We start from the raw sequence: 26,755 nt of genomic DNA, 5'->3' as shown, positions 1-26,755 counted from the left end.
TTTGAAACAATCCACAAAACAGCCCACTTTGTGCATTAATAGTGATTCATGGTTCGTGATTTGTGCCCATGCCTAGCCTTTTGTTGTTGTTCAGGTCTACAGTAGAGTCTGACTCTTTGCGACCCCATGGACAAAGTCATGCCAGGCCCTCCTGTCTTCCACCATCCTCCGAAGTCTGCTCAAATTCGTGTTTGTTACATCAGTAACACTGTCCAGTCATCTCATCTTTTGCAATCCCCTTCTTTTGCCTTCTGTCTTTCCCAGCATCAGGATCTTCTCCAGTAAGTGCTCCCTTCTCATTTGGTGGCCAAAGTATTTAACCTCACAAAATAAAGGCACTGGAAAACAGCTGCCATCACTAAAAGGTCAGTTTCTGAAAATATCTGTTGACCACAGAATCTGCATTTTGGGAGACAGAGTAGTAAAATACATTCCCTGCTTCATGGGATTGGCCAGGAGTTTGTAGTAACTTTACCTTTACAATTTGCATATCTGTTCCATATATGAATATATTCAGAACTATAATCTGGCCTAGATACTTACTGGCTTGAATTACTAGTTATTACTTGCTGTTAGAGATGAAGATGTAAGCCCTAAGGGTTACCTCTCTTGCCACTACACCAAAATATTTTAACAGAAATATAGTTGACAGTTATATTAGAAATTAACAACATTCTTTTTTTTACAATTGTGGTAGTGGTTGCTTTTGTTAAATAGTTATGACTAACTTACAGGCTCAACAATCAATTCTGAATTGAAAATAGCTAAACACAGACTCTGAACTTATGTTGAGTACTTGGTGAAATGCAAAGGACTGTTACTCTTGGACATTCTCCTTGCATGGTTCAGCATTGCAAGTACAATCCTAAACAGGGGTATACCCTCCCGGGCTCATTCAGTAGGTGCATCATTCCTTAGGAATGCACTGTAAATTACCTCAAAATTCAGGGACTTCAAATGCAATAACTGACACATCAAAAGGACTGATAAAGAATTCACACCAATGCAGCTTCCACCATTCTTGCCTGGCATCATCTGCTCTTTAATTACCTTTTCATATGTAATTCTGTCTTGTTCTAACATCTTCGTCCATGGAACCAAAAGAAGGCTGAGGATATATTCTTCTGCTGGATCAAACAGATCCTCAAAGGGTGGCTCAATTTTCTGATAAATCTCATCTTTCTTTATATGATGTAGTCCAATATCCATACTGGCAGAAGGAGCAATATAAGTGGCATAAAGGAACTGGTTAAGTGGAAGAGAAGCAAACAGCTGCTTAATGATCTGCCCCACAGTGAACACATAAATCAAAGGGGGGATGCATTTTATGCTGCATCGGCTCTAGTTTTCTACTCTTAATTATTCTAAATGACAGGATCCACTGTAGATGTCAGCCTGAAGACCATAGTAGCAAGTGCTGACATGGATGAATGAGCCACACCACAGACCGAACTTCTCATCATGGAAACACAATGCTTTTTAATGGAGACCATCAGTGCATCTAAGCTTGTTGAACATCACATACAGCAAAATGAAATCAGAATGAGATGGCAGAGTATGAAGGTGACAGAGTAGACCAGAAGTTTCCAACATGGTGCCCATGGGTGTCACGGTGCCCACCAACACCTTTCTTAATGCCTACCAAACACTTTTAGAAAGTGGGGGAGACTTTTGACCAGCAAGGCTTCTGATTGGCTGTGCAGATTTTTAAATAAGTTGCTTTGGCAGCAGTTGCCACCACAGCACAAGGATCTTCACTGTGTGAATGAAGAGCCATTTTGTGGCTGCTTCTGTCTCCTGAAGCAGACATTTTGTGTCAGAATTCCAAAAGTGCCTGTGGATCAAAAAGGTTGAGGAGACCTGGAGTAGACTGCAAAAGAGGAAATAACAGCACAACAAGAAACAGGCTCAGCTAGAATCTGTTTCGTTAGTTGGGGCGGGGGTTACTTGCAAAGAGTTTTATCATATACTAAAGAATTAAAAATGTTCTTCTGGCTTTATTAAGTGGTGCAATGGGTAATAGCAGTTTTGCAAATTATATCATTGCTGAAGTTTAGAAGTGTGTCCCGTTAGGGAAACCCTAGTCTTCTTTATGGGAGGAAGGGGGAAGGGGGGGGGAGGGAGGGAGGAAAGAAATCAGGGGCTATAAAACAGACAGAAGAATAAAATGTAGCCCTAAGGATCTTGTCTGGTGTTGTCTCCTTGTCTGCATTAAGCCAGAAATTACAGTCTAGTCTACAACCTCAGCTTGCCATATCTTTCTATGACATATACTGACAGGGTTGCCAGCTCTGGTTTGGGAAATTCATGGAGATTTGGGGTGTGGAGTCTGGGAAGGGTGGAATTTGTGGTCAGGAAGGATGTCCACAGGGTATGTAATGTCCTCCCTCCAAAGCAGCCATTTTCTCCAGGGAATTGTGCTCTCTAATCCAGAAATCAGTTGTAATATCAGGAGACCTTCAGGCACCAATTGAAGCTGGAGACCCTATAGCTATTAAGTGCATAGGAACCAGGTTGGTTTCAAATGATAATCAAAATAGGTCTTTAAGGGAAGGGTCAGTGAGATCATGTTCACTGTCCTGGCCTCTACGCATTCATCTGACCTTTTGACAAAGTCTATATGCGCGCAACTTGCATGTGCACAAACTTTGTACAGAAGTGGCAGTGAATTAAATCAATACAGAGCTTAAAGGAGCCATACTGAATCAAATGTATGAGATCTCCTAACTTACTTAACAGATTATTAAATAAAAAAGTGAGCAAATACAGTTCTAATTAGGCACAGAATGGTACCAAACCTAGAAGTTCATATGGAAGGATCCTAAATACTAATAAGGCTACGCTTATGTCACCTTTTAATGTGGTCCAAGCTTTTTACATGCAAGAAGCTAGGCTAGTAAAAAAGTGGCCAGATATTAATCAATACAACATCTCTGGGGAAAAAACTGCTTTTCTTAGAAAAGGATTAGCCATTTTATTCAGGCTATAAGCAAGGCAGCTTCAAAGCTAAACTGATTGCCCTCCAGTGACTCATAAACCAACGCATAAGCAGAGAGAATAGGAAAGGATGAAAGGGCAAAGAAAAAAGTTTTCCTTGCTGGAAATGTTCTCTTACCAAATTGTGTTTTTAGTGGCTCAGTTATCATCTTCTTGTTTTACACGCTGGGAAAGTAGCATGGCCATTGAGTTCAGACCTTCTCTACAGATCAATGTCTGGCTTGATGGCTCTATGCAGGCCGCTGTGTTCTCTCACACTGCAACAGCCATATGCGAGCTGTTGGAAAGACTACTGAATTCAAAAACTTCCTTCTCCATTTCTATGCAGCTAGGCCCCAGAAGCACCAAGTGTGTACACATATCCACTATCTCACTCATTCAGTACAACTGAATCAGAGTTCCAAAAGAGTTGAGTTTTGTCTGAGCTAGAAAAAGGCCTTTATAACTTTACTTTGATGTGGATTTAGGAGCCACCAGAGAGTTAGGATTGCCAGTCCCCAGGTGGGGCCTGGAGATCTGCCATGGAATCTTGCTGAGTGACTTTGGGCCAGTTACACAGTGTCAGCCTAACCAGCATTACAAAGGATAAAGTGAAAGAGAGACAAATAAGTTACTTTAGGTCCCCATTTGGGAGAAATGCAAGGTATCAATAATGTAAGTAAATACATAATTTTGTCATTACAGCACAAAAAAGTAATCGCTGGACTTGGATTTGCAGCCTGAATAACCCAGACTAGCCTGAGACTGTCAGAAATTGCAAGCTTGTAATAGTCTGAAGTCGGGCCAAGGTCCACAGACCACTAAGGAAGATCAGGTTTGCTATGCAGAGAACGACAATGGCAAACCATCTGGGCTTTGCAAAACTGACCCCATGAGGGGTCACCATAAGTTGGTTGTGACTTGACAGCACTCATCATTTTGATTTAGAGTTGGGTCCATTACCTGATCTCAGCACAAGGAGAAGTGGAGTGTGATGGGTGTCCAGAATCTGAATGCAGCCCGCCCCCCCCCCAGCCATACACTGAGCACCCTCTGCCATGACATTAAAGTGACACATGAAATCATCTTTTTTGCATGCTCTTTTAGCAGAGGGACATACAAGTTACTTCTTTAAATCTGTAGGATCTCATCAGAATTCTGGCAACTACTCTCAGTTGTTCTATTTTAACCAGGGCTCATTTTGCAGCAGGAGCTCCTTTGCATTTTAGGCCACACACCCCTGATGTAGCCAATCCTCCAAGAGCTTACAGGGCCTTTAAGAGAGTTGGAAGTGGAGTGATACAAGCATTAAGTACACTCGTTTCTGTTATCCCACTGTCAACTAGAGGCCATGGTGGTTTGCAGCCCTCTACAAAAAGCCACAAAATCCATGAACAGAGATGGAAGTGGGATGAAACACATAAGGACAATGATCATACCACTTTCAGGTCTGTTAAAAATCCCATTATCCTCATAGTCACAAAGATGAGTTTAAAGCACACGATGATAAAAATCCCCAGTGCAGTTTTTCATGGGAAAGAAAGTTATCCACTTTTTGTGTTAAAGGTTGCTTCCTGCCCTATTGGTACATTCCAGATGTCTGATGGAGTAGCAAAGCTCCTAAATGACCCTTGTATATGACAGTGCTCCAAAGAATTAAAGTATAATACTGTCCATTACATGAAAAAGAAACTTTCAACTGAGTGTCTATAAATTGCTGGAAAGTTCAAACAAAAGTCACAGTACATGTTATAACTCAAGTATACCAGACTTTCATTTATTCAGCAATTTTCTTCCCTTCAGTAAAAAGAAGAATGCATTTCCCTATATTACCTCTATATATTTCAATATAATATTGTATTAGAGATGGTCCTAAAGCAAACTCCAGATGTTGACTCCGCTCAGGGTCTGCATCTTTATATAATTTATAAAGGCAAAATCTGGAGATAGTAAATCCAAATCCTTCCCCCAATCCAAAACCAGTTTAATATGTAGGCATTAAATCCTGGTTCTAGTTGGATAAATTGACATTGTCTTGCTCAGTAAAGTCAGAAATGCTCTTCAAGTCTGTATTTTCTAACTCCAAAATAGCAGAAAGTATTGTTGAACATTAAGTGTTACAGAATTCAGTGGGACAGAGTAAAAACACATGTTTAGACATCAGAAAGTTAAATCATATATACTATACATGCTACTTAGATCATTGGTATTGTTCCTGAGCAATTTAATTTGTGCATGCCGAAACAAGGTAGCTCTTCCATCTAATCCATATCTGTTATAACAGCAGTATTTTTCTTATAACATTCTTCCATTCCCCCACCCCCCTCAATAGCTAGGGCTCCCCTCATAGCCAGTTGCCACATGTGTTTGTTGTTTTCCTATTCCAATTCATTTTACACTTTAGCATATGTACTCAGAACAAAATAACCACATGCATTCCTTTCACAATGCACATAAGTGACACACCTCCTGGAATGTGTTGTTGTTTCTTTAGCTATCAACAAGCTATTACAGAAATACCTAAGAAATGAGAAATGTTTAAGAATAATCACATTGAAGTCTTTTTTTCAGTGGCACAATGAGCTAAGGTGACGTGAAAGAAAAATGTTGGATACAAGCTGCCATGATGTTCTCCTGAGTAATCCCCCATGGCAGATTACAGGAGACTTCTTCATGTCTATTGTACTTGCACAAGGTGACAAGAAGAGGGAGGGAGATTTGGGAAACATCTTGCCAGCTTCATAACATATAGGTGACTCCTCCTTATCTGTGGGTATAAAAACGTGGGCAAAGCTAGAGGCATGAGCCTTTTGATGTGAGCCAAAGGGATCTTGGCTCATGGCTTCTAGTCAGCAGCCATTGTGTGACTCGTTCCTGGAAAGCTGGAAACTATGTGTAAGCCCTATTCACACAACAATCACAAAGACTGTACAGGGCTCTGATGAAACAGTACTGCTTCAAAGTGTCAAGAATGGCTCTTGCCGTGGGTGTATCTATCTTGGTCCAGGCTTATGTGAATCATTATGACTTGTCTTAGATAGGTTTGCTTGCTTGCTAATCTATCCTGTTCTGTCTGTAGCAAACATAAGTAACCTGTTCTATCCTGGTAATATGGCACGGCCATTATCTGCTACCCAGAGACTCCTATTTTCACTTTTGAGAGAAACCTGCATCAGCTAGCTCAGGTGGAAGGGGGAGAGGGATGCTTTTTATTGGTAAAGAAAAAAGGCATTTTGAGTTTAATGTAACGACAGGGACCCAAGGTTATATCTCTATGTATTGAGGTGGGGGGGGCCTCCATTTTGCCAAGACTTCATCTTGGAACTGTAACAGCTTCTCATTAAGGAATAAAATTTATTTGACTACATCACAGAGGTGACCATTGATGGAGATTGTGTAGCACTTGACACAAAGTGAAAATAGGAGAAGTCAGTCTATCATGTCCAGGTCTCAACGTTTCTAGTTTAAAGGTCCCAACATAAATACTACCATATTGTTACAATTACCCAATAATTCTTATGTTACCCAGAGAGCTGGTTTTTAGAGTGGGTAGCGCCCAGGTTGTAGGGAATTTGTCACCTTGAGGGCACATCGGTTTGCTTCCACTTATGCTCTGCTTATATATTTGTAAATAAAGCACGATTACAAAGGCAACCTATACACGTTCACACACTGAAATAAAACGAAACACAGAAGTGCTCCCCTAGAATTCAACACTTACAGAACAAAGGAGCAAATGACATTAAGATTGCCACTACTCTCCAATAAAAAAATGAACCCTGAAGTAGGCAAAAGTCTGCATCAGAATTAGCTGAATTCTGTAACTCACATATTTTAGATTCTTTCAGGAGACTTACATAGGTGTGCTCATTACACATAATTTATTCAGCTTTGCATAGTTATGGGGAAAGATAGGAGCACACTATGAAGCTATGCATACTACCAGGCTGTGTCTCCTGACTACTGAAAACTGTACTCACCTACTCCTCTGGTTTCTGAAATTTGACCCAGACCTCATCCATACCCTATCAATTGTCCCTTCACCAAAAGAGACTAGAAATTTGCTTTTGATTAAATGAAAACAGAACATTCCAGATTACTGAATTCTGCATCTAATCACAGTGTTGCATATAAACAGTGAACATGTTAATGTAGAACATGCTGCAAGAATCTCCTTGTCTGCTCTGTAATCAGAATATGCCCATTCTTTTTTGTGCCAAAGGTGAATGTAGAATTTGGAAAAGCACAATGGACATAACAAGACACCTCTCTAGTTGGTCTTATCCATGTCCCAATGAATTTTTTGAAAAATACCTGTATGGCTATTGAAAAAAACCCTCAAGCATGATCTCAAAATTTACTGCACATGTGTTGATTTGTTATGTCACATTTTTGGCTGTTAGTTATGCTAATGGAACAGTTTCACATATTGCATTTTGATGTATTTGCTTTTAATGATTGTGCAGATATCACTTTTTGCAATTTCCTACTTATACTCCTTGGACAATGCTCTGCTGTCACCACCAGGCTCAGCCTGGAAATAAGATTAAAAAGGGAGAAAAGACTGGAGAAAAGTCATAGGCTACTTATATTTAAGTAATTGCGTTGATCTTGATAGGACTACTCCACTGTAACTGAGGGCAAATAACCCACCCATGGTCCCGCCCACTGAATGTCATAACACAAGCCATGGGCAAGCAGTTTTTCTCCCAGGGAACAGGCCCCAACTTTGTAAATTTCAATTAGCATTGAAATTGTACTAATATTTAGTTGTATCTAATAGTATCTATTATCTAGTTTATATGGCTTTTTAAAAAGACCTACACAAATAAATGAAAGACAGGTCTTTCAACAGCGATGATGGCTAAATAGAACCTCCATGTATAAAAGCAGAATATCTCTAAATACCAGCCACTGTGGGGAAACACTAGGAAAAACCATTCTCCTTAATGCCTTGCTTACTGTCTGTTGTTGAAAACACCACACCAGACTAGATGGATCTTGAGGAGAAAAAACTGATCTATGAGCAAGAAATCTCTTCTGTCTATGGGAATGGCAGGAAATCTTCTGTGGGATCCAACTCCATATATCAATGTAGTCGGCATTAAAATATCAGTTTTAATTAGTACCTCAGGGAATATTTATGTGACAAACATGTTAACCGCCATTTCCTAGCTCTGTGGAATTCTGGGAGTTGTAGCTCTAAGGAAAGCTAGAAACCTTTAAAAAAGGAGTCACACATCTCTTACAAGATAGTTCCCATTTTAGAGAACCCATAACAGTTAAACTGGTATTAAATCAATTTAGCTCTATAGTACAAATACTTCCTCAATCTTTCCTGAAGCCTAGAGCATTCAGCAGACTATCCCAAGCACATACTGTGTTACCTTTGGATAATGGACAGAGCTCAACATACTCTAAAAATTAACTGTATGTTTCTTTCTTTGAGGAACAGATTAAAGACGGGGTTGGAATGGAAGTAATTTTTCAATATGAAAGGAAGTTCTAGACTTTCAGCCATTTTTGCCCCTATTTCTTCCTGGGAATTTTTCATTACAAGACAACATAAAATTTGAACATTTTGTCCTGAAACAAATATATATATGTAAATCAACATGTGCATTTACCTCTGTTCTGACAGGATATCCTATGTGAAGGACTGAATAGTTTTTAATAAATTTTTCATATATAAAAACGCACACTTGGGAAACTTGAATTCAAGAGCTAAGAGTTCCTCAGATATGGGTTGCTAGGTGTTCCTAGAAAGTAAAGAACTAACAGTATATTTTAAAAAAATCTAGGACCTCTGTAGTGTATTGTGTTTTAAATCTACAATGCAAAAGGCCATAATCAAGATCTCTTTACTATTAAGGCATACATCATTGGTGTTAAGTATTTCAGAGTTTGCAGCTTTACCTAAGAACTTAAGAAGTACACCTAAAAATTCACCCAACCCAGCATTTTGTAATAAGGTTGTTTTGGCACAATTTGTTTTTGTTCATAAAAAAATGTGCTGGGAGGCTAGGAAGTGGTTTGCCATTGCCTTTCCCAGTCATCTACACTTTCCCCCCAGCAAGCTGGGTACTCATTTTACCAACTTCGGAAGGATGGAAGGCTGAGTCAACCTTGAGCAGCTACCTTAACCAGCTTTCGCTGGAATCGAACTCAGGTAGTGAGCAGAGGGCTCCAACTGCTGTACTGCAGCTTTACCACTCTGCACCATGGGACTCTTATAGATAGCCCTAGATATGTGCAAAATATCTGAACTGCGATAACCTACAAAAGAAAAGAGGAATATAAGTGATCCCTTTGGGAAGAAAAATGGCATAGAAATAATTTAATAAATAAAATACTGAATATCAGAAATGAAGTTTTCTCACCTAATATAGCCATTGTAATTTTTTGCTTTGTTTTGTATCTATGTAATTTTTTTAGAAATTTGCATGCCCCATGGCAGATCAGCAAAGGGTGCCACTTCATTCCAGCATCCCTGACTGCGTGAAAAACTGACTACCGTCATCCATCCCTCACCCAGCAGCTGGAGCAGCTGACAATCCTTTCTAGAGCCAGCCATGCTGTTGCCATTTCGCCTCACTAGACAGTCAGTTCTTCCAGCTCTTCAGCCCCAGCGCATTATGTTGTTTTACGAGGAATCTTTGCTCTTAGATTCTAAAGTTATCCTTCAAATGTTATCAGATTTTGAATTCAGTTTACTGATTGATCGAATAGTTCTACTGCACTTGCAATCTGCCTCGAGTCCCAGCTGAGAATGGTGGACAGTAAATGAAAATCAGTAAATAAGGTGGCTCATAATTAAAAACAAATTTAAAACGATGCATTCCAAAAAGCAGCAGCATACACTCAAAGTAGCAGCAGCACTTAAAACCTCCAGGACTGTTTGCAATAAACTCTAAAAAATAAATGAGAAAATCCCTGGAGGGCATGAGACAGTTGTAGTCAGTTCCAAAGGGAGGGTTCTGCAAAGGACAAGAATGTTTGTCTGAGGTGTAGCTGCAGAACAATGCTGGAGGTTACTCTTAGCAAGTTGACAGCCAACACCAAAGTAATCATATTCTTGAGAGGGCAAGTCATGCTCATTTTCAGGAGTCTGGGAAGCGGGGGACCTCAATCAGTACTAAGCTGAACAGTGACACCTCCAGGAGTACAAATCCCAATAGTCCCTAAAACTGCGGGAAGTGCAGCACTGATCTCTGGGTGAAGTAATCACTATCAGTCATAATAGGGTCGGTTTCAGGTGCAGCATCTTAAATCTGGCCCTCAGAAACCAAATCAACATACATTTTTTTGTACCTGGTCTCAGGAAAAACCCTTGGTCATGGTGCTTTCCTTGGACTCATGTTTTTAATTATGCTTTCTATTTGCTTTTCTTGCAGAGGAATCAGGTGCAATGCAATTGGTCATTATTCCAAGATGGGCAAAAACAATCTTCAAAGGAACTGTATCTATCACCTGCACAAGATTTGCACATTACAAAGTCCTCATGTCTGTCTCCATTCCTGGGAGTTCCATGCTCAATAACTAAATTCCCAGGTGTGCGTGAGCCCAGTTTGGTTTGGAATTATGCCACATTTGGTCTCCTCTGCAACACACACACATACACTGTTTTCTGCATCTGAAACAGCCCCAAAGAGCCACTATTTGCCCTGTTAGGGAAAGTTATATTGGCTACACATAAATTTCTCTAATGGGGAAAAAAAGAAGACCCCTGGGGCCATTGCAGGTCAGGAAAACATTGTGGAAAGGAAAAACTTAAGGCCATCTCAAATCGCAAAATGTTCCCAATATGAATCAGACCTCTGTTACCACAGAGAATTAAGTTCAGAGCATGGAATTCCCAGTGCTTGCATGATTGAAAGGACTAGGGCAGACTCATGGGGGATATGAGGCCTTTGCAATGTGTAAATCAGTCCTAAGAAATTCTCTAATAGTTGGTGTATAGTTATTAGCAAACAATTCAACATTTTAATTCATTTCTTTGAATGCTTTGTGTAAATTATTCATCTCATACTAAAGGAAATACTCTTTCAGTCTACAGACTGATATTTTACTTGGGCATTTGTCAAGACAGAATGATTTCAACTGGCCTATAATAGCTAAATGGGAGAGGGACTGACACTTTAATATAGGCTGAGCAACATCATCTATGAGGAACTGGGACCACTGTCAGATAAAAGTACAGTGGTGCATATGATGGTAAAAGTACTTGTAAAAGTACTTGTAAAACCAATATGAACTAAATTGCCTGCCAAAGAAGGTTGTGATCCCATCTATTTAATTTTTTCTGAGTAGCACCACAATGTTGTTTTAATTGATTTTAATATTGTTAAGTTTATTGATTTTAATACTGTAATTTAATACTGTTCTTCTGGTTGATTGGTAGCCATCCTGAGTTCATTCGTGGAGAGTGCGGGATATAAATCCAAAGTAAATAAATAAATTCTTCCTGGCCCTGTTATATAACACAAACAAGAGCAAATTCCACCTTAGATGTGTCAATCTATTCAGTCTGAATAGCTCTCTAGAGCGGGATAAGATGCATACTGCGTTATGTGCTTTTTACTGACCCTATGGGATTTTGGATACGGGCTTGAATATAACTTATAAGAAAAGTATAACCTAGTAACAATTCCACCATTCCATTTAAACAAAAGTATAATTGCTATGAAAAATAAGAGGATGCTTGTTCAAAATAACAAAGAGCAGAGGCAACAAAGCAGCCCTGTATGCACTATGTAAAATGGGAATGGGAGCTGAAATGAAAGTGTTCGAAGGGGAAAACATGCCTGGTAAATGCTTAAATCATCTCTCTCCATGGAAACCATTTAAAGTCTCTTTTGTTGATCACATTCCACAAAGCAATTTTCCTTGGGGTTAGAGAATCTTGTAATAGGACTTAAGACTTACTTGCGCTTGCTTGCATAGTTTATAAGGATGAAGGGTTTCTTGGTAGAAAAGATGATGATAATCCTGCAGGTCAAACCAAAAGTACGTGCTGTTCTTCCACAGCTACAGATGGGGAGGGAGAAGTAAAGTTAAAGCTATACAGTGTTCAGATTTATTTATTTTTTAAAGTTTGAATTTCCAGTGTGAGTAATTGCTCAGCTCCTTGGGGGCCACTGTAAATCACACTTCATTTAAAATAGCTTGACTCATGTGTTCTATACTGGCAGGAAGACAGCATCTGTAAAGATGCTGCCACTGTAATACATTCTGTATCTTTTATGGTATCCCTTTTGCACATAATTGGCTATTAAAATTGCTAACATGTGAAGATTAGCCACATTTGGATGGAATTAAGCCAGTAGTTCATAATGCACAACTAAAATTTACGCTGTGTTTGGACAGCATTCTTTTTATTTCAGCAATTGCTGAGATCATTAAATGTTTTCAACCTGACTTATCATTACTTTTTTATGACATATCTCTCAACCACCCTTCATTACAGTTTGGTTAAGCTGCATAGAACTAAATACTTCCAGAGGGATGCAGCATTTCCTGAACCCCATTAATTCAGAAGCTCTCCTACAAAAATCAAGAGATTTTAGTTTTAAATTTTAAAAAAGAGCCAGGTCTGAAGTTTAGGCATTCAAGACAGAACATTTTATCCACTCAAAGATGAGACAAATGTCCATTTTAACCATAAGACTGTACACTGTGTGAATTCTGGAGAGAGATTCTTTAGAGATTCTGCATGTTAGCTAGCTCCTATCATACGTAGATGTAATCCAGAAAAATTAATTGAACTAAAGTGATCTAAATGGCCCCCTGAAGCTGCTTTGAGCTCCAAAGGTACATGTGTGTGGGCAGAGTGCTGTTGTTGCTGCCAGTTTATGCTGATTCCTCATGAGGTATTCAAGGCAAGAGGCATTCAAAGGTGGTTTGCAATTGCCTGTCTCTGCAACTCTGGATTTCCTTGATGGTCTCCCATCCAAGTACTAACCAGGGCTGACCTGCTTAAATACCACCAGAACCACCACCCCCCCCAAAAAAGCGGGGGGAAATGTCAGAATACAATATCTGCTCTTTGTCCACAGTGGAACTAATAGTATCTTCAGGATGGACAGATGTTATTTATATCCTAAAACAGCAAGATAGCAAAAGGTTAAGCACCCCAGTGACGCTGCTACAATCAAATTAGTTAATTCCACAATTAGACCCATACAGATGCTTTGAAGTCAAAACAGAAGAGGTAAAATCCTAGTCATGGATTTTCCAAATCATGATTAGTATGATCTTTCCATAACATTCTGCCGGAGCCCACAGGAGCAGAGCTCCGCCTGTCCTGGCCAGGACTCTGACTGGCCTGACCCACCATGCGGCAGCCACATGCTCCCAGGTCAAGCAGTGTGGCCTAATAGGCAAATGGGCTCCTGGGCTTTTTCTACAAAAAAGCACTGCTGCAACACATATCGCTGCCCAAGTACCTTCCTCTTGTGATGCCCCCACTGGCTCCTACGTGGGCTGCAGAAGCACCTTGCAAACCATTGTGAACCTGGTGGCAAAAGCATGGATCTGGGAGTAGAAGAAAGGAGCAAGCCATGGCTATCACCTTGTCCTATGAGCTACCCTTTGGCACTCCAAGTGGCAGTTAAATTGGTGAACCAGTTCTACCCTCTCTTACTTGGAAGCAAGATCCATTGCAATCAGAGACACATTTCCAACTTAGTAGCCAAAATACCATCAAGGCAAGTCATCTCTCTTTTCATATTCAGCCCATCCCAAAAATGGAATCTTCTGCAAAAGTTCTGAACAAAGACTCTAAGTGATTAATCACTTCATCCTGTTTTTGCCATATGCATCCCACTGTGAAACTCATCCTGGTTGACTTCAGAGAAGGAATGTGGTTGTGTTTCCCAATACCCCAAAGAGATCCCTTTGAATAAATGCTGGTGGTTTCTTCATATTTTTAATGTGACAAGAACCAAGATAGTTAATTGCCTCTGAAAATGAATACACCCCCACCTTCACACACAAGTAGATTTTATATTGGCAGGTAGTGAAGCTCAAGTCTAAAAACGTGGGGGCAGGGGGAAAGCAAATTTGTAAGGAGTTCTACACACCACCTTGAGACTAGTCAGTTTCAGATTTTTTGAAAGCCCTGATATCAGAGTCATGGCATGGCATATACAGGGAGTGGGAAACCATGGCATCATCACCAGTGATGTCATGAGCACTAGCCAATAGATGCAAGTAACACTTGTGTAATCACATTTCACATACTACTCTCATTTCAAAAGGGCTTTGCTAGCTGGTGGAAAAATCTTTTTCTAGCAACAGCTAGCTGTTTGAACATCAGGGAGATGTGTTACACCCCAAAGCCTTCACTGACAGAATACATCTGGATCTTATAGAAACAATGAGTGATAAATGACACATCTGATGGATTACAAAGGGCATTTTGATTCTTGCAATGGAGGGGTCATTTTTAGCGCTTCATATAAGGCCTATTTTTTCCAAGATACATGGATTAAATTCCCAGGACTATTAATCAAGTCATTAAACCTTCCTTTTCCAGTCAGTTCCTCTTCAGCAACATTCAGGTCGTTTTCAACCCAAGCCACCCAAGTGATTGCATAGGGAAGAACAACAAAGAAAGGTGTTAATGCCCTATAGGGGCTTGGCTTTCTTATAACCACTGATGGTGCAGGAGGTAACTGTAATCTGTATTGCCACTTTCTCAGCCTAATCTGAGAGCCAAACAACATGGTAACACATGACTCAACAGAAGAATTTGAGTTGAGAGTTGCCCATGACAACTTAGCAGCACCACAGGAGGGTCTAATTCTAGCTGGGACAGCGGTACAAAGTAAGAGAAGGGGCTTCTCCCTTCTCCCCCCACACAACTTTTTTTGTAGTTCCAATCTGAATCAGGTCCCTGTGGTGCTTCTCAGTTGAGTTGCTTATGGGCACCTTTAGGATGTTGAAAGGAATGGGTACCACAGGAGGCAAAGCTAAATTGAATATGGTGGCTATTGCAACTGTAAAGACTCTTTCATTTGAATGAGGGCAGCCAATAACAATGGCCACACTCATTTTCTGAAAAGTTTGGGGGGCATCAGGGAAGCAGTGGTGGGGAAGCATAATGTCCCTAGGTGCCGAACTAGGAGCACCATGATCAACCATATCTAACTTACCTTCTCCAACAGGTTAAAAAATGTGCCAAATTCCTATGACAAAAGGAAAAGAAGGTACCAATGGAAACAATACATCAATTGGTAAGAAAAACCTCATACCTTATTTCCTGATTTCTCACAGAACTCAGTGAAAACATAGCCAGCTCTACTCTCTGTGTATAGGGACTGCAGCATTCTTTCCATTTTAGAACTCCCCAGCTCACAAAAATTTGGGGACATTTTACCCTAGACAATGAAAAGCACAGTTCTGCAAAACATTACATTATGTTGAGCCTTAGATTTATAACTGCTTTAAAACTGCTGTTACTTCTCTCACATAACAAAAAAAAAGTGTGGAGGTCAAATAATTTATTTATTTATTTATTTAGTACGTTAAACTTATATCCCGCCCTCTCCGCAAACGGACTCAGGGCGGCTCACAACATCACATTACTTCCATTAAAAACCAATAAAACATATAAAACATAATTACATATTTAAATTATTTAAAACATTTCATGGTGCTGTATTAATACAGTACAGTATAGCGGTTCTGAAAGTTCGATGGTGACCATCGGTACTCTGTATGGTGCTCTATATGATAAATAAAACATATTAATCTAGCACATTTTTACCCCACCCTTATTCCAAACACTTCCCCATATTCTCCTATAGCTACCCTATGAAGTAAGTTAAGCTGAGAGAATGGAACTGGCCAACAGTTACCCAGTAAGCTTTATGGCCAAGTGGTTGAACCTGGGGGCTACGAGGTCCTTGTCTGCCATTCTAATCCTTACTCCACATTGGCTGGCATCTGATGTCTTATTGTGAGATAGTTAGATTGTTAGGGGTTGGATTCAAACTAACATTTCTGCAGGAACAAGGAACTTCTATCAGTGGAACATGGCTTTTGTGCCTTCCCCCTCCAATTGGAGACTGAAAAGCCTGGGACATTCTGGGGTGCTACAGGAGGTGGGAAAACTGGATATTCCTGTGCCCATGAAACACTAGTCTTGATTCAAGCTGTGCTTTTTAAAGAAAAAATCTCTAATTTTGAAAGTTGGCACTTGTCTTCCCATCTTCTCCTCTCTCCCTGGACTCTTCTCACTGTAAAATTATAAGATTTTATGCTCCTTGGTGCAGGAACGGGTGGGGTTTTTGGTTTTTTGCTCTTGTTCAGTGGCACTTCATAAATAAATGTTCACTACTTCATAATAGGTCTGAGAGAGCTACTTAGAGTATCCACAGGCCCCTACACTTGGGGATTTTGCATGCTGTTTTGCTAGAATGGTTCCTCCATCCATCTGCTTTAGAGTTCCAGGTATTTGTTTGCAATGACATTTACACATCTAGAACTCTGAGGAATGAAAAGCAGCGGGGAAGGGATTGAAACACCAATACAGATGCAAGAGTTAAACATCTCTCACCCCCCCTTTCCTAAGTTCCTCCTTTGTAAGGCTGCTTTCATTAAAAAAAAACTGCTGAGGCTTTGTACAAACATCTGTGTCCAACTTTAACTCTTAAGCAGACTTGAAAGTGGTTTAGGGTATAGCATACAGCAGTGATCCCCAATATGGTGCCCACCAATATGCTTCCTAGTGCCCATTTCCTCCTTCCCCCAAAGCAAAGAGCCAATCCTGACTTTCCTCCTCATTGGAACAGGAAGTACTTCATGAACAATTATCTTTATGTCTGCAGGGAGCACCCATTCATAATTCATAAACCTGCCTTCATCATAGGAAGATATTTGGCTTGAGTTGGCAGAAGCAACTTAAGAGTGCAGGAGTTCCCCTTCCTCTGGTATTCTAGTGTGAGGTAGCCCTGTAACGTTGTCTTGTTGCAGACATCCATGCTCTACCATAAGTATTCCTCAACAATTAAGAAGCAAATTCTAGGAAATGCTGCTCCTGAAACAGCACATTATATTTCCAGGCCCCAAACTACTACCTGGCCACCAAGAATAGGAAAGCTGACCATCCCTCCCCTAGCAAGGCCAGATTTAATTTCATAATGAGAACAAATATGGCCACCCAAGGCAAGACTGTGAAAGATACAAGCCCATCTTGTAGCATAAAGTCACAGAAGCTTAGGCCCTCAAGCCATTTTCAGCAGATCCAAGAAGTTCATTTATTACTCACAGGGATCACTTCTGCATAAGTGTATTTTCTATCCAACTGTGGTTTCAGATAGTCCATTTTGTCAGAAATCATGGTCAAATGAGTCAGGTTGCTACACGCTGTTGTTGGCCTGCATTCACAAAGAACAAATATATTTAAAAGTTGCTGGAGAATAGCTAGAGATTATGCAAAGTACTGCAGAGGTGCACAGATGATAATGTTATTGTCCTAACTAAAATAAATAGCACATGACTAGGAATGCTACAACTATGCTCAGAAGTGGTGTCTTTATCTTCAACTGCTCCAAAAGATCAAGAGAAGTTGTGCCTTCAGCAAATTCCACTTACCTGCTATGATCACAATTAGTGTCCTGCTAGCAGCAGAAGACAGATAAGAGCAGGCAACAGGACTTGGTGGAACAAGTCAGCCACATGCTCCTTTGGTGCCTAGAGAGTATTAAAAGCATGGGGATAGGATCTGGCAACTTTCTTTATGCCAGATGTACATCAACAAAATAATAAAGACGACATCAAGAGAAGAAGTTGGTAGACAACAAATGGAACTAAAAGGCTACAAAATATATTATGAAAAAACAGAAAAAAACACTTTTTGTGTATTACACAACTATTGCTTTGAATTCAGTTCATTTGTGGAGATGAACTACAATGGGAGCTGAACCAAAGGACTCAGTATTCAACTGCCACAGACAAGTTACCCAAAGGAGATCTATGTGAAAGTACATATGTAAGTCTTCATCCGTTAGAAGATTTAGACACTAGTTTTTGTGGTATCTTTTAGGTATTTGTATACACAGATATGCCAAGAATTGATATACCATCAAAAGGAAGAAGAAAGACAGAAGCTTAAATAGACTATAACTTTATTGTCCTAACCAAAATACAGAATGAAAAAGAAAAACTACAACTTAACAAACAAGGTGGCAATTTTAGGCACTTCAATAACTAGATATTCATTTGTGGCGATCCAATACAACCATTTAGTGTGCATAATCCTAATGTTCAGTTAGTATTATTTTTAACTTGAAGTAACATGTTGCCCCCACATGACTATCCCAAGGTAACTACCATCCAGAAGCAAAGAAAGGTGTTGAGTTGTTCCCAACAGGGTGCAAAGATGTGGCTAGCAGGTGAGAAAGGAGGCTTGGAGAGAAGAAGGGAGTTCTTTGCTGGGACAAGAAGGCTAGGGAAGGCCATGAGGAACTGGTGGGCTGTAGAGCCAGTCAGCTCAACAGCAGGATGGAAATCAGGTAATACTTAGGCTAATGGACATGGAGGGAAAGTTCAGAAGAGGGTGGTAGAAAGGGAAAAATTAGGTCATATTTTGCCTGCCCTGAAGAAGGGACCCAATTTTTCTGTGTGTGGAGCAAGGGTTTGGAGGGTGGAAAAGGGTCTGGAGGGCAAAATCCGCTCCAAATGGTGGGGTTTGGGGAGAGCTTTTACGCTTTCTTGCCTGACTAGTAGAAGGTGGGTACATCTGGAAGAGGTCAGGAGGACCTGCATGAGGTACTGCAGGACTAATGCCCCATAGGGTGGCTGAGGTAATCGACGATGGTAGGCATTGGGACTCTGGTGAGGTAATGGTGTGGCTCATGGTTGGCCCAGGGAAGGCTGATGGGACAAGAGCAGGGCTTTTCTTTTTAGCAGCAATCACAGGAATGCAGTTCTGGCTGGCTTGGCATCAGGTGACATGGCCTAATGTGCAAATGAGTTCCTGCTGGGCTTTTTCTATTAAAAAAAAAAGCCCTGTGCAAAACAATGGTGATGTTAGGGGTTGTGCCCTAATAAGCAAATAAGTTCCTGTTGGATTTTTTTCTACAAAACAAGCCCTGGACAGGAGGCAAGGAATTTGATTAGGGTTCTGTAGAAATCTACATTGCTAGGGCTATTTCTGAGGGTTCTGAAAGGCCAGTCCTACAAACATGAGTTGTTAATCATGACCTGAATATAAGAAGGCTTGGAAAGTCACAGAAAAGGGTCTTGACAAGGGTGGGAAACCAGCCCAAGATACTGTTTTGTCTGATCATGATTTTCTGGTTTGATATGAAACCATGGACTCTCTGTACCCCTGGCTGTGCAAGGCCAGTGGATCTAGGGGAGACTCTGAAGTATGGCTTCTGTATGTGCGGCTGGAGGGCTGAGCTGTGTACCACAGGGGTATGAAATGCTTCTTTGACTAACAAGAACAGCCAGTTTACAAAACTAGAAGACAACAAAAGAGTTGGAAATGTATAATGAGAGAAAGCATCTAATTCCATCCCATTTACACTCAGAAATGTTTCAAAGTTTAAAAACAACAGAAAATACTTCAGTAATTAAGATTAATCTTTTAATATAACAACTAGCTTTGATTACCATTTTAAAGAATCCAGCTCAAATTTTTAAAACAAAAAAAGAGCCAAATCTAGCTTTTCCCTTTGTATATACATGCACTCTTCTGTCTCAACAGTATCTGTGACTGAGAAGATGGCCTATCTCCCTTAATAGATATTCTGTGTAGGAGCCCCGTGGCACAGAGTGGTAAGCTGCAATACTGCAGTCTAAGCTTTGCTCATGGCTCAAGGTTGATTCAGCCTTCTACCATTCCAAGATCAGTAAAATGAGCATCCAGCTTGCTGTAGGTAAAGTGTATATGACTGGCGAAGGCAATGGCAAATCACCCTGTGACAAAAGTCTGCCTAGAAAATGTTGTGATGTGATGCCACCCCAAGGGTCAGTAATGACTCAGTGCTTGCACAGGGGACTACCTTTACATTTTCTCTTTTCTATGTAAAATTTGAGTGCTTACCTCTTTATACTAGTGTCTCCTAAAGAGAACCAGGCATCAGGATTCTCTCTGATGGGACTTTGACTCCGCGGCAAGATTGCTGATAATAACCTAGGAGGCCTTTGGTAAAATGTATCAGGTACCACAGCTCTTGACAAAGGTAATGGTGAGCTGATTTCGCCTTTCTAATAAAAATAATGGGAGTAGAGAACGTCTCAGAAATAATTTTTGTTCTGTCATGCACACAACAAAATACATCAAATGGTCAATAGTTTTCCTTTATATCAATCCAAAATTAAAGACCACTTCAGCATTGCAGTTGTGGTGGAAAGTACCATCAAGTTGCAGCTGAATTATAGTGTTTTCAAGGCAAGAGGCATTCAGAGATGGTTGTATCAAACTGCAAGACTCAAAGTTGACCATCTGGAATTGTCTCAATTAAAAAAAATGAAATTTCTGGCCTCAACTGATATGAAAACCCTTTCTATAAAGCATCTGACTAGCAATGGCTATTTTACGTATGTGAAAGCATCACTTGATGAGCACACACAAGTGAACACATACTTTAAAACAAACTGTACTAGTGTATATGAAGAAGTATAAATGCGCAGATGTTATGTTTGCTTTATAATGCAATCCATTTATAAAGAAGCGATTTACCAATTATTAGGACTGCAGGTTTGTGCCAACACAGCAAACTTTGTGGGAGACCACAAACCAGTAGGTGGTGCACAAATGAGTCACTGCATAGCAGAGCCGTAACATCTGTGTCCATAATTCTATGTCATGCAACAGCTTTGAGCAACACTGCTTTGTTGCATTTGACAAGGAGGGCACCTGCCAAAACATTGCAGCTCTGCCAAAGTGGTTACTCACAAGAACTGGAGCTCCATCTAATGACCAATTCAAATACAGAGAAAAGGCATGTGTTACAGTCCTTTTCAGATGCAGGTTGCACGCTGGGTTCCCATTAAATATGGAAAGGTACCAAACAGGGTGGAAACAAGGTGGAACACTCTCTCTTTCGTACAGGGAAATATTCAAATAAGCAGTGAGATTGCCCACGTAAGGAGAAGCCCCTGTTCACAGTTACATACATACATTGCTGCTAGGCAGGACACTTCTGAGGAGGGGGGCTAGGGTCCCATAAGGATAGCAACAGCAGTAACACCAAAGAAATGGGACGAAATTTTAATGTTGTGTCTCTCCAGCACCATGTCATAACTGCCTGATCCACAGAAGCAAATTGAGAGCTGTGTTCTATTTGGCCCAAGAGAGGAGAAGCCCCATCTCTGAGAAATTAATTTTATTTCTTTCATTTATACCCTGCCTTTCTCCCCAGTAAGGTCTCCAAAGTGGCTTGCATGGCTGTCCTCCATTTTATCCTCACAACAACCCTGTAAGGTAAGTTATAGGCTGAGAGACAGTGACTGACCAAAGGTCACCCAGCAAGCTTCCAAGGCAGACTGAGGAATCTGGGTCTCTCAGATCACAGTCCAACAGTCTAACCACTCCACCATGCTCTGTCTAGTGTTCCCTCTGGTGTTCCTTTTCATTGCACCTCCTGGTAGGCAGGTAAGGGGGGCTTGCCCCCTCCTCACAGGCAGGATGTCACCATCCAAAGGAATGTGGTCAATTGAAATGAACAAGTAATTGTTTTAAGGGACTGCACACCACTTTAGGAGTGCTGGCTGAAAAGCTGAATAGAGAGTTTGTAAACACCAAATGCATCAGCACACCATTCAAAAAAGGGCATTTTTTCACCTACTATTTCTGCATGTCTGTTTACACTCATAATATCTAACCATAAAGGTAGAACCAAGCCAAATACCTGTAAATTAGTTCTGTCGGACATTAATATAAACAAAGATACTGAGCTTAGGAACTTCAGATTAACAAAATCTGATTTTAATTCATTAAGGATGTATATCTAAATTAATACCAGAGAATATTTGCCCTGCTTTGGAAACTTATGTGCACCTCTATCAGAAAATGTAGTTCCCACAGTGGACGAATAATGGCTTCCCAGTGTTATTTTAGGTCAACAAAACAATGTAGGTGGGGGCTTAAAAGCCCCACTCCCTTGTGCCCCTGTCCCAAATCAGTGTGCCTCATAATTAAGTTGGAAAAACTGCTGGGAGCTGCTAGCCACTTTAAAGCACTTTAAAGACCCACTGCAGAGGCGGGAAGAGCAGATAGGGGTATAATATGGTCTCCATGCTGTGCTCTGTGTGATTCCCAGAAGAATCTGGCTATCTATTGAGGGAAAGAGGATGCTGACCTGGATGGGCTCTTGTACCAGCTTTGAGTGCATTGACAATGAATGGCCTAGAAAGCAGAGAGGAAGTCTTTGCACTTTACCATTGTGATCTGTCCCAGACTGGCCTGCTGGACAAACCTGTAGCTAACCACTGTTATACATTTAAAATGTGTTGCTAAGGTGCTTTTGTTATTCCTACCTCAATATTTAGTTCTGCTCTTGGCTAGTTCCCTTCCCAGCTTTTAAATCTTATGCTCCCCATGTGCTCACTTGACCTGCCTTTCCGCTATCAGGGTTTCTCAGGGCTCAGTTTACACAGCCGAGCACTGCCTCTTACTCTGTAAATCACCACCTATGTTGATGACACAGCAATAAACCATAACAGTGGCAACAGCAATACCTGTTCATGGGACCTTCTTGGCATGCATGATTTAGCTCGCAGGGGCAACAGGGAGACCATCTGTGGGAAAGGATCGACATCCAGCCGTGGTTTCTGTTGTCGAGAATGCCAGATCTTCAGCTTGGCACTGGCAGCCTCTATGGCAGCTGTGTGAGTGACGCAAAACCTGGGACCCCTGGAGAGAGCAGAACATGCAAGGAAGAAGGTCAGCAACAGGTTTTGCAGTTTAGTAACACAAAAATAGTCTTTTGTGTCTCACTGACAGGGCCAGCCTTGGGGCACTTCTATACACTGCCCTGGCTGGCGAAGGTACCAGGGAAAATGAAGTTTAATAGGAAATAATTTGGTACAAAGATTCTGCCTGCTGCAAGGGTTTAAAGCAAACACCGCTGCTTTGGGCTAGCAGTAATCAGAAGACGGATCTGCCCAAAACATTTGGGCTTTCAGGTGATCAGTATTTTCATTTAGAAAGACGATCCATCTAATGAGTTGGCTGCCAATGCTGGGCGGAGGGATGGGTGGAATTCTGCTACTCAGGCTGGGTCCAGAGCAGACCCACTAACTGAGCCAGGGCAGATTTTGATGGGTCGAGGGAAGAAGCCCAGTAGGTTTGGATAGGTCCAATGGTGAATCACAGAGGTTTTCAGCAGGGCCAGATGTAGAATTAAGATTTGCAGATTTTTTGAAAAAAGGCTGCAACAGGGCTGGGGGACATACCCAACCTTACATCTGTTCTTGTGGCTACTGACTGAAAGCAAAAACCAAAACAGTCAGGCCTTTGTTTTTCTGGTTGGCAACTTTTTCAAGAACTGACAGATAGATGGAGGTTAGAGACAGGGAAATGGAAGAGGAATGTCACATGATCTTGTGGCAAGGTCAATACTTCATAGTGGCATTTACTGTCTCATTTATTGTATCAGGCAAAAGCATTATTTGTTTTCAGAGCGGCAGTAGTACTGGGAACATGGAAGCCCCAGTTCAAATCCATACTCAGCCATAATGTTCACTGAATATTAAGCCTTGCGTAAGCCAGACTTTCAAAGCCTAAACTGCAGAGGACAACTGAGGATTTATTCACTAATTGTAATTATATTTCTTATTGACTATAAAAATTAATGTTCTTCCTTTGGCTTACCAGTCTACAGAGTGACTTAACATTAAAACATGAAGCAATTGCTCCCTATCGGCTTTGTCTGTTGGGATTCTTCCTTTCATCAGTAAAGTTCTTTTTCCTCTTCTTTGCAGTTAGGACAAAAGGTTGGATCCAGTAATGCTATTTCAGAATCTTTCTCCACCAGATAGAAACTTAGCAAAAGACAGTTTGGGGAGGGAAGCCATGTTGTCTACAGAAGAAAAGCTAGATTTGAGCCCAGTAGCACCTTAGAGACCAATAAGATATTGAAGGGTATAAGATTTTGAGACTCAAAGCTTATACTCCAAAAATCTTGTTGCCTCTAAGTGTTACCAGACTCAAATTTAGCTAAAGACAGTCAATGCCTCCAACACAGTGTTGGTTCTATTTTCTTGAGGAAGCTATCATCTACTGGTGCTTATGTACTGAATTAGCATATTTATCCAAAAGGAAGACAACACCCTAAAAATGTTACAGTACATACTTGTACTGTTTGTTACAGCACATACTTATAATTTGTCTGTGAACACAGGACGCCTCCCCACTTTTTCTTGTTGACACTTCTGAGGGGGGAAAACTAGACTTCCTTTGGGGTAAATATAGTATTATATCAAACAACCCAACAACATTGTTGTATTTGCAGACTTTATTTGCGCCCACTGCTAATATTACACACAAAAAAGACAGAAGGCAATTGTAAACATTAGCATTTGGATCTGAAACACCTTCTATAACATCTGAAACCTGAAAAATCTAAGGACCCTTTTTTACAAGGTAACAAAAAGCATAGATCACCAGTATTTCCAAGAGGTTAGTGTCAGACTTCTGTATGAGAGACCTGGGTTCAAATCCCCACTCTACCACAGAGGCTTGCTGGGTGACCTTGGGGCAGTCACAGATTCTCGGTCTAACCAACTTCACAGGATTGTTATGAGGACCAAAATGGAGGAGAGGAGAATTACATAAGCCACTTTGGACCCAAAGGGGGAGGTAGGGAGAGAGAGAGGCAGACAGACATATAAAATATCACAGTTGGCAATGGTGCATTAGCATATGAGTTGTGAAACTTCAGTAATTTAGTCAGTAATTGAAAAGCTCTTAAGTAGCATAAATTTCTTTTTTCTCCTTCCTTTCCACTGCAGTTTCTATTACAATGAGTGGGGGAAACAGACTTATCAAACAAACCCCTATTCCACATCTTACCAGTAAAGAAGCAAGGGTTTCAGTACTTCAGTCTGGATACGTCTTAGGTTATACATTTGCCACTGATCTCCATCCAGCAGGTTTAGTTTGAACAAAACCTCAGAGGTAAGATAATGATCTCCATTGCTCACCAAGTAGATTTTTTTCATTCTATCAAGCTGTCTTGAATGAAGAAAAATATACACACAGAACATGCATGTACACACACAGGTTAATCATTCAGAAGGATTCATCCCAACAAATCAAGAAATGGCCATTAGCAAAACAACATTTTTGAATCAAATTCCTTACAGCAGAAGAAGGTAGAATAGCTCTGTTCTAAAAATTGAAATCAAGCCTTTTGAACAGTAAACCACAGAACATGGGTTATGTGCAGAGAAGTATCCCTGAGAAAATAACCCCCACATTGTACCTTAATGAGGTAGCTGATCACCAGATACACTTTTGCTGTTCCTGGGGTGCTAAACTGCACACCAACAAAGAATATAAGAGGAAGAAGAGACAGCACTTCTGTGAAACCTTTCCTAAAAAGAATTCTAATTTTGACAAAGGTACAATTCTTCCCTTAGGACAGCACTGTAAGTATATGTAACCTTAATTATGAGGAGAGTTGTTCAATGATTCTCACTAAACCCATTTTTTAATTTATTTGAGGTAAAAAAGGTCAGTCCCTAGGCTGTCCTTTCCTTACCCTACACTGAATGCAGCTGACTTCAGAACATGGAGACCATGTTGGATTGGAAGCATGGGAGGGGTAGGACTAGATTCTTTCTGCAAGGGGCAATAGCTCCCAGATGGCTGGATGGTGGAGGGGTACTGGTGAAGCAGGGAGGTGGGGATAGGAAAAAATTACTAGAAATCTCCATACACAGATCCCACCCTCTGTCCCATCTGCCAAACTTGCATGGTCTTTTAGCTAGTGTTCATTTACACTATTTATAAGTCATCTTTCTCACTGTGAGTCAAGACAGACTGCATTGTATAAGTCAACATAGTCAATAGGATGGGACATCTAATAAACAATGTAATAAGACTGGTGGTGGAAAGTACCATTAAGAAGTAGCCAATTTATGGCAACCTGGTAGGATTTTCAAGGCAAAAGACATTCAGAAGTGGTTTGCCATTGCCTACCTTTGCATAGAGACCCTGGACTACCTTGGAGGTCTCCCATCCAAGTACTAACCAAAGCTGACCCTGCTTGGCTTCTGAGATCTGATGGGACTGGACTAGCCTGGGCCATCCCAGCCAGGATATATTAAGATTAGGATGTGGTTATTAATACTGTTAAATAATACATACGTTTGTATTGCTACATAAGAAAATGACCAATAAAAATTATTGGGGAAAAAAGATTAGGATGTGGCAATTAAACCCAAGTGAAAAACCTGAAACAAAGCCTAAGTAATAACTTGTCTTGTTGCACTATTACATAACAGCATAATACATACAGCAACAGATAGTACATAGTAGTATAGGCCATTTCCCCTTTTTAAAGCATTCTTCCTGAATCAATTCCAATATAAGAAACCCTATTAGCTTTTTAAGAATGCACTCCTGAATAATTCAATTTTGCATAGTTTGTGCAATGCCAGGAGAGGGGAAGCCTTCCTGATCTTATCTATATCACCTCGTAATATAGTATTATAAGGATGTTCAGAAGGTAATGGTAAAAGTATTTGCCTCTGCTGTGTATTAAAACTGTCTTTATTTGCTGAAATAATCTGGTAAAATATTATCTTACAAATCAGC

The 26,755-nt window shown here is 40.5% G+C and overlaps 1 protein-coding gene across 1 annotated transcript in view; it reads right to left on the bottom strand.

Moving 5' to 3' along the window:
- RGS22 (regulator of G protein signaling 22) overlaps positions 1–26,755 on the bottom strand; it is an 80,837-nt gene that overhangs the window by 31,891 nt on the left and 22,191 nt on the right. Inside the window, exons 10-16 of the mRNA XM_060244327.1 lie at positions 25,007–25,168; positions 22,672–22,846; positions 20,033–20,196; positions 17,249–17,357; positions 15,231–15,356; positions 11,902–12,003; positions 1,051–1,245 (exon numbers count right to left, since the gene is read on the bottom strand). Of these exons, the coding sequence (XP_060100310.1) occupies positions 1,051–1,245; positions 11,902–12,003; positions 15,231–15,356; positions 17,249–17,357; positions 20,033–20,196; positions 22,672–22,846; positions 25,007–25,168 (1,033 nt within the window). The remainder of the gene's footprint in view (positions 1–1,050; positions 1,246–11,901; positions 12,004–15,230; positions 15,357–17,248; positions 17,358–20,032; positions 20,197–22,671; positions 22,847–25,006; positions 25,169–26,755) is intronic.

Source organism: Heteronotia binoei, chromosome 7 (assembly GCF_032191835.1).
Source record: "Heteronotia binoei isolate CCM8104 ecotype False Entrance Well chromosome 7, APGP_CSIRO_Hbin_v1, whole genome shotgun sequence".
NCBI classification, from domain to species: Eukaryota; Metazoa; Chordata; class Lepidosauria; order Squamata; family Gekkonidae; genus Heteronotia; species Heteronotia binoei.
Note: the sequence above shows the minus strand (reverse complement) of the source record. Positions and strands in the feature narration are given on the sequence as shown.